At 45.9% G+C, this 7399-nt stretch overlaps 1 protein-coding gene across 23 annotated transcripts in view; it reads right to left on the reverse strand.

The window, feature by feature from the left end:
• Positions 1-7399, reverse strand: part of nfasca (neurofascin homolog (chicken) a) — a 42922-nt gene that overhangs the window by 19746 nt on the left and 15777 nt on the right. For 19 of the 23 annotated variants that reach the window (XR_007484531.2, XM_049733022.2, XM_068652451.1 and 16 more), the window contains 9 exons: positions 5894-5931; positions 4220-4475; positions 3873-3890; positions 3047-3152; positions 2408-2604; positions 2066-2188; positions 1801-1971; positions 1402-1449; positions 20-131 (listed from right to left, as the gene is read on the reverse strand). Coding sequence is in view for 22 of the 23 variants with exons in the window: in XM_049733022.2 (XP_049588979.1) it covers positions 20-131; positions 1402-1449; positions 1801-1971; positions 2066-2188; positions 2408-2604; positions 3047-3152; positions 3873-3890; positions 4220-4307 (863 nt within the window). In the remaining variant the exon portion in view is untranslated. The remainder of the gene's footprint in view (positions 1-19; positions 132-1401; positions 1450-1800; positions 1972-2065; positions 2189-2407; positions 2605-3046; positions 3153-3872; positions 3891-4219; positions 4476-5893; positions 5932-7399) is intronic. The other 4 variants (XM_049733027.2, XM_049733041.1, XM_049733040.1 and 1 more) reach the window with 2 other exon arrangements.

Consider the following 7399-nt stretch of genomic DNA (forward strand, 5'->3'; position numbering starts at 1 on the left):
TGCGTGCGTGCAAGCTCACAGTCCAGCAGCAATACACTCCAGCAGCAGTTGCTGGTCTCTCAGCACCATTTTGGAGCTCTCGCTCCCCGACGGTGTGAGGAAGGTTGGCATGGACTCAGCAACTTTACGGCCTACGAATGAAGAAAAAGGAGGCATTGAAAGGCACGCAAAGCGTAAACCGCTTAAAAGAGACACAGTGTCTACGCTGAGCTTATTGTACGGGGCAACTCAATGGAAGGTTATGATTCCGATAACTTGTTCAGAATGGCTGCATTCCAATTCTGCAAGGCATTGACTGTCACTTTCTCCATCCAGTGCGTTGAGGGCAGTGCAGCCAGCGAACGGCTCCAACACAGGAAGACATTAAGCCGAGCTGGAACGACAAGGCCGTCCGTCTTCCTTAACGTTTGCCAAGGGAACAGAGGTGGCAGGCAAAGATTGCCACTAAAAGCCTGAAAAGGACAGCCAATCAAACCTGTCCTATGTTTTGTCCTTTTTTCTTTTAGCGTGGCGTGCATCACAATGAAGAACATCATTCATTTGTTGTGCTTCTTCAACTTCTAGAGCTGGCAACTTTGCCACGCCAAGCCTTCCTTGCAAAATGAAAGGGAACCGTGATCGGCTTTCCCGTTGACGTCAGGCAGGCCTTTTGCAGAAGCTACAGACATTAAGAAACGAGTCACGTGGAAGTAGGGAGGGACAGAGACAAAGATCCAAGTCGCTCTTAGGTTTCCCAAGCAAATTGGAAAGTGGCTGCTGCTTTTTACACGGGCAATAATATTTCAATGGGAGCAGTTTTTATAGATCGAGTATATCTGACGAGCACAAGGAAATAATTACTTTGGAATGCCACCACGGAAGATACCATGACAAAGAAGAAAATGATTATGCAGACGACGTAATTGAACGTTTACACCAATGTGGCATAATGCGCGCTACACACTGCCCTGGCTGCTCACGACAACTATTACTACTGATATAGAATTTGTGTCCTCCGTAAAAACACCCAAAAAAGGAAAATAATCTTTGACAGAATTTGGGATGCATTTAATCCATAGGTTGTTAAAAAAAAAAAAAAAAAAAAAAAAAAAAAAGAAAGAGCCCACCTCAAAGGCAATATGTGGAATCATTGAAAATTGCATTTTGAAAATGGCTACAGGATTTAGTCGGATCAAAGCGTTAGCATTTAGCTGCATCAATGAACATCTCAGATGGGTTAGTTAGTCTGTATTAGAAAGACAAAAGAAAGGATTCCTTCGATGACATACGTATTTGCTTGACAGGATTGAAAAAATGTTAAAATGTTAAATTGACACTGATGTCAGTAGGTGAATTAAACATGACTACGGATTGACGCTACAAGTGGACAGGAGACTCCACTGTCCAGACTTTGTGACTCACCACCATATGGGTCACTGTCATTGTAAGAGGTGTCATTATAAGGATCATCTGAAAACACACCAACAAGCATGCGCACATATAGTACATATAAACCAAGCACAATACGTCTAGGTTTATTTTGCTCGAAGCATAAATGTCATAATGTCATCACCTGGAGATGGGAACATCATCCAGAAGAGCGAGCGGTTACCATTATGCTATTAAATGACTAGGATTAGATCGCTGACATTTGATATTTCTTCCAGCAATCCATAGCGGTGGTCAGTGTGGGTGTTCACCCATTCAATTTCACAAATGTGTTATTTCTACAAAGGGCTCGCCCTCTTCCATGACGGCCGGCGGTCTCTTTTACGGCACGGCTTGAACCATGCATGCGTGTTGTTCCGTTCATGCACTCACTGGTAAGAACTTTGAGAGTGAAGGGGTTCTTCTGCTGGATGGTGTGCGTAAAGAGGAAGCGAGCGCTGCAGCTGTAGTCGTTCTGAGCATCTTGGGCCACCACGTTGGAAAAGTACATGTCTCCGTTCAAACCCATGGACACTCGCTTATCCTGTCGGATCGGCATCATCACTGGAACATGGAAAAGGGCAAAGACACATTCATCTTGCTGCTGTGGTGACACGTGTGCAGAAGGTGCGTATTGTCATGTCGAAACGCTGCTCACGACTGCTCATCCAGAAAGTGATCGGGGGCGGGAGGCCCGGAGGGGGGTTGCAGGGGAGGACCAGCGACGAGCCCTCGCTCACCACCACTGGCTCCAGCACCTCCTTAGGCCACAGAGGTGCCTCTAAAAAAAAAAAAAAATCACCAGGGTGTGCGTTCAAATGCAAAGAAAAAAAGAAACAACAACAAAAAACTGTCGTCAGCATTTTTTGCAAAATTTCAATGGTGATATTTGAGATGTTTCTTCATCCCCTCGTGTGCGCTGCAGATGTACGCACTCATGTACTGATGAAATCAAATGAAAACATTTCCCGATGCATAGAATGTGTGTCGCTATACTTACTCGAGACCCTGAGTAGAATTTTGTTGGACATTGCCACTCCGTGATCATTGGTGGCAAAACACTGGTATTCGCCTTCGTAGTCTTCCGGCCGTCCTCCGTTCCGAAATCCGATTTCCAGGGTTCCAGAACGTTTGCGCATTGTCACTCGCAGATCTTTTGCAGTGTTGAAAAACTTGCCATTCCTTCTCCATGAGAACCTGAGGCACCGAATCAAAGAATTCACATTGCGACTTGGCCGAGTGCTGGCCTTAATTGCAATCAGACGCATTGCCAAACAGGGCGGGCAGAATGGATGGGTGGATGGGTGGATGGGTTGGGTGGATGGGTTGGGTGGATGGGTTGGGTGGATGGGTTGGGTGGATGGATGGATGGATGGATGGATGGATGGATGGATGGATGGATGGATGGATGGATGGATGGATGGATGGATGGATGGATGGATGGATGGATGGACGGACGGACGGGTGGACGGGTGGACGGGTGGACGGGTGGACGGATGGACGGACGGACGGACGGAATCTTGGACGGACGAATGTGCAAGTGTGCGCACAGCCAAATGACTCCAAGTAAACAATGTGCCATTGTCCAGTCCCACTGGTGATGTAAGAGACATTGCGTTTGTGTGTGTGCATTCCTTACGTTGGCACCGGGTTGCCCTTGGCTTCGCACTCGATGATGATGTTATCTCTGGGGTCAACAATGTAATCCTTTACTGACTGCTTGGTAATAGTAGGGGGCTGTTTCACTGACCAAAGAGAGGAAGCAGAAGCATGGTTGGTTGCATTTCTATACACACACGCACGCACGCATATGCACATGCACATGCATATCTGCTCCAAAAAATGTGGATGAAAACAAGTCCCGAGATGGCCCTTCATTTAACGTCTCATTACTGTTCTTATTGTTTTTCTGGTTCAGTCGGTATCCTCATTAGCAGCAAAATAAAGAAAATAGCAAATGATGTCTAAAATGGCTTGTAGAGCCACAGCCAATCATGTCCAGGCCAGCCAACCGTGTTCACTCCACTATACATATTTAATGGCTTAGTAAAGACGACCCCCTCTCACTAAACAGAGCCGACGCGTCTTTAGCCATTTGCTTCCAGCTCACCGAGCCCTTCGGGGCTTTCAATTGCTACACACACACACACACACACATGCAAAATGATCAAGAGTGAGAAATGCTTTTCCCTTTTTTAAGCAGAAGCTAAAGTCATCCACAAAGAATGCAATTTGTACGGTGTGCCTTGGCAAGCATCTGAATGCTTTCACCACATGGTTGGTTGTGCTACAAACAAGCATACATGCAAATTAAAACGGGATGCAAATTGTCATGTTGAATGACCTCCATCATTTCAAAGCATGGCTTCCACAGTTGTTGCCAGGGAGGGCTCGCTCGGAGAGAACAAGCGCACCAAACCAGTGGGAAAGACTGACAATCGACACGTTCAACACAAAAGACTTACGGTCCGCCAGGATCTTTGCTGTTAGTCCAACGTAAAGCGCCAGGGAGACAGACACAAAGTGTGGGCACATTGTAAAAATGATGTTACTTACGTCATATATGTAATCAACACACACACACACACACACATTGAAGTATTCTACAATATTGGCATTCTACAACTTCAAGGTCGTGTTAAATGGTGGGGACGGAGAACTTACCTGTTTGTTGTTTTCATACGATGAGCCAAGAGAAAGAAAACACAAAGCAGGTGAGACGTTCTTCTCAACAACGGATATAACGCACACTTTCTTGATCGCTTCTTTCTTGATTAGCTTTCCCCGAATGATTTATTAACGCCGCACTTACGATCGTTTGGTACTTCGATTGTCGCAGATTGGCGCCACAGCAGCAACGACATGAAAGCCAGGGCCCAATGGCTGGCCCGCCTCATCATTTCGGCCCGCCTCACCGCTCCTGACGACTTCTGGCACGCTGCTGCTGCTGCTGCTGCTGCTGCTGCTGCTGCTCCTGCTGCTGCTGCTGCTGCTGCTGCTGCTGCTGCTGCCTGCCTGCCTGGCTGGCTGGCTGCCTGCCTGCCTGTCTGCCCGCCTGCTAAAAAACACTAAGACAGAAACAGATCAGAAAATGTGCATGTGCGTAAACATTCCCATTCTAATATGGCACAAAACTGCTGAACAGCAAAGCAACAAAGTGCAGGAAATCACTTGGTGTATGTTGTGACAAAATCAACTTTCATCCACTCTTTGATTATATATACTACGTACTATATCTCCATCTTTTTGAGGACAAATGTATTCACACATTGACTCCTCACTCGAAACAAATGCTTTGTGCGCTGTGGGTGAGAAGCGCACGCAGGCCGTGAGCCACCAGTTGCCCATCAAACACAAGAGTCATTGTTTCCAAAAATACACGTACACTACCTAGTACATTTCTCCAGTGGCCTTAAGCAACGTACGCGATCGACCCGGTCGGTCGGCCGGCCCTCGTGCTGGCAGCATGCCCTCTACGGCAACTTGGGTTTGTGTGTGGAGACAACCTTCAAAACATGTTGATACACCTCCTCCGGGATCTTCTTCTTGCCCTTCCTAAAAATAAACACCACACCACCCAAGCAGACTCCAGCCATTGCCCAGGATCTCCTTCAGGTGCTGCTGGTCTTCCGTTCCCAGCCAACTGGGAAATGTATAGTCCTCTACCTTTATCGACTGTTCCATTGTCCTACCTTGAGCCTACTAGTTTCATGAAAGGAGCTCTCGATTCGCTTCTCCATCTGTCCTTCAACGGTGGGGGGCTACGCATTTAGTATATTGAATGGCCACAGATTAGCATTTTGTGCGCATGTTTCCACCAAAAAAGTGCCCCTTGGACTGGCCCTGATGTATTTTATTTATTTATTTGCTATTTTTTTGAAAGCTTTAGGGAGTTCACTTGAAATGTAATGGCACAGGTTGGATTGCCTTTCTAGTTGACCTAGCTTGCACACGATTTACACACACACACGCACACACACGCACGCACACACACACACACACACACACACACACACACACACACATGAACCATATACTCGCTCAAGCAAATCACATGGACAAGATAAACACAACCAGGTCAACATAACGACAAACAAATTGTATTGTAGTGCTTTGCTTCTGACACGCTTTCTGAGGGAATAAAAAAAGCCACAGTCAGAGGGAGGGACTTGTATATCGAAACCATCCTAGGGGCTAAGCTAAGTTGCCTTGGGGCTTTATGCCCCTGGCAGATAAGCTAAATCAATTGGAGGTGAGGTTACCCTGCAAAGTCGGGTTCCCAGGGTCCCAATGATGATTAACATAAATTGAGATGTTTCCCCTTCCCCAGGTGTCATTGGGGTTCAACTGTCTTCCACATACGAGAGAAAAAAAAAAAAACTACAACACAAATCTGAAAGCTCAGTTGTAGACCGATGAGAATCATTCAGATGAGGGAGAACCAGTCACCCAAGTCTAGCTACGTGCAGATACAAGGATGTCTTACCTTAATAATGATGTTTTGTCTGTGACCACTTTGCGGACCTGAGGAAAGAAAACACAAAAGAGATACGTATTATTTTGATGCTGCATTTGTTATGCAAACCTTGATACCAAAGGAGGAAAGATGTTGGAGCAGGGCAGCCAACACATGCCTCAGGACTGTCTGCAACTGCCAAAGAGCTCATCTGTGGTGATGCTCATCTTCTCTCAGTTTTTTTTTTTTTTTTCTTTTCCCGGTTGCCCTCTGCTTCTCCTGCTCACACTAGAACATAGTCTGCCTGGAGGGCTGTGCAAAAGACTCTCTGACAGCGCACAGCCTCGACATGCAAAATGTATGCTATGTACACAAAGCACACAAAGAGAAAATGTTGTTATTGATGAGAGATGTGGAAGAAAAGAAACCCTATGATGAGCACTTCTGCTGTCGTCGGCATGGCATTTCTCAGTCACGCTCAACGCTCATGCTGGCAGTGCTTCCAAATGAGCTACTACAAATCATCACAACCCTTCTGACTGCACTCTGTCACATAGTACTGAATTTCTGGGGAAGAAATGTTCAACTGGGTTAAGTGTTTTGCCATAGGGCAGGCAGGCAGGCAGCCACGCAGGCAGGCAGGCAGGCAGGCAGCCACGCAGGCACATGAGTTTATTTGCTCCACTTGCAGAGGACGTGGATGAGTAAAGCTGCAATGCAATTTAACGGTGCGTCAACACAAACAAACGGAAACTCTTTTTGACTACAGCAAAGCACTCTGGAAAAAGACACTCCTAATGACTTGCTTGTGTCTGTACACATACTTTTCTATATTTTTTCTTTCTAGGCCTCCTGCACAAGAATAAATAGGATGTCAATAAAACAGTACAGAATAAGAGCCCAAGGCTCCATTCAAGATGCATCGGGATTTTTTGGTATGAGAGTGTGGACGCTTTGATGTGCCAAATGTCACCAGCTTTGGTCTCATGCACACACGCAAAAATAAATGGCTCTTACTCACACAAAGGTCACAGGTTACATGTTAAAGTGGTTGTGTGTGTGTGTGTGTGGGGGGGGGGGGGGGGGGGGCTGTGTCAGTAGCATCATTTCCGTAGCGCAAATGTCTTTTAAAGGAGTTGCCATGACAACCGCTGCTGAAATCAACCAATTAGTAGCGATTATGCCATCTTTGATTTGAATTATTTAAGAAGAAAAAAAAAACAACAACATATCCCTATCTGTAGCAAGAAGAAATGCGCGCTGTGATTATATATTGCCATGGTCTGCTCAGGCATTGTTTCGCTTCAGAGTAAGTGACGCTTTTGCATATATGAAGTAGGATTAGAATTTGGAGTAAACAACTGAACTGTTGCAAGTTGGGATCCATCTGAGCGCTAAAAGAAAATCCATTTTTTTTACGAGCTCTGAATAGAAACACACAGTTGCTCGCTGCCTGAATTGGTTGCAACTTTCTGCTTTTGATCATTGTCAACAAAATCTTCTTTGATTAACGCAAGGAAGGAAGGAAAGAAGGAA

The sequence above is a fragment of the Syngnathus scovelli genome, chromosome 11, assembly GCF_024217435.2.
Source record: "Syngnathus scovelli strain Florida chromosome 11, RoL_Ssco_1.2, whole genome shotgun sequence".
NCBI lineage: Eukaryota > Metazoa > Chordata > Actinopteri > Syngnathiformes > Syngnathidae > Syngnathus > Syngnathus scovelli.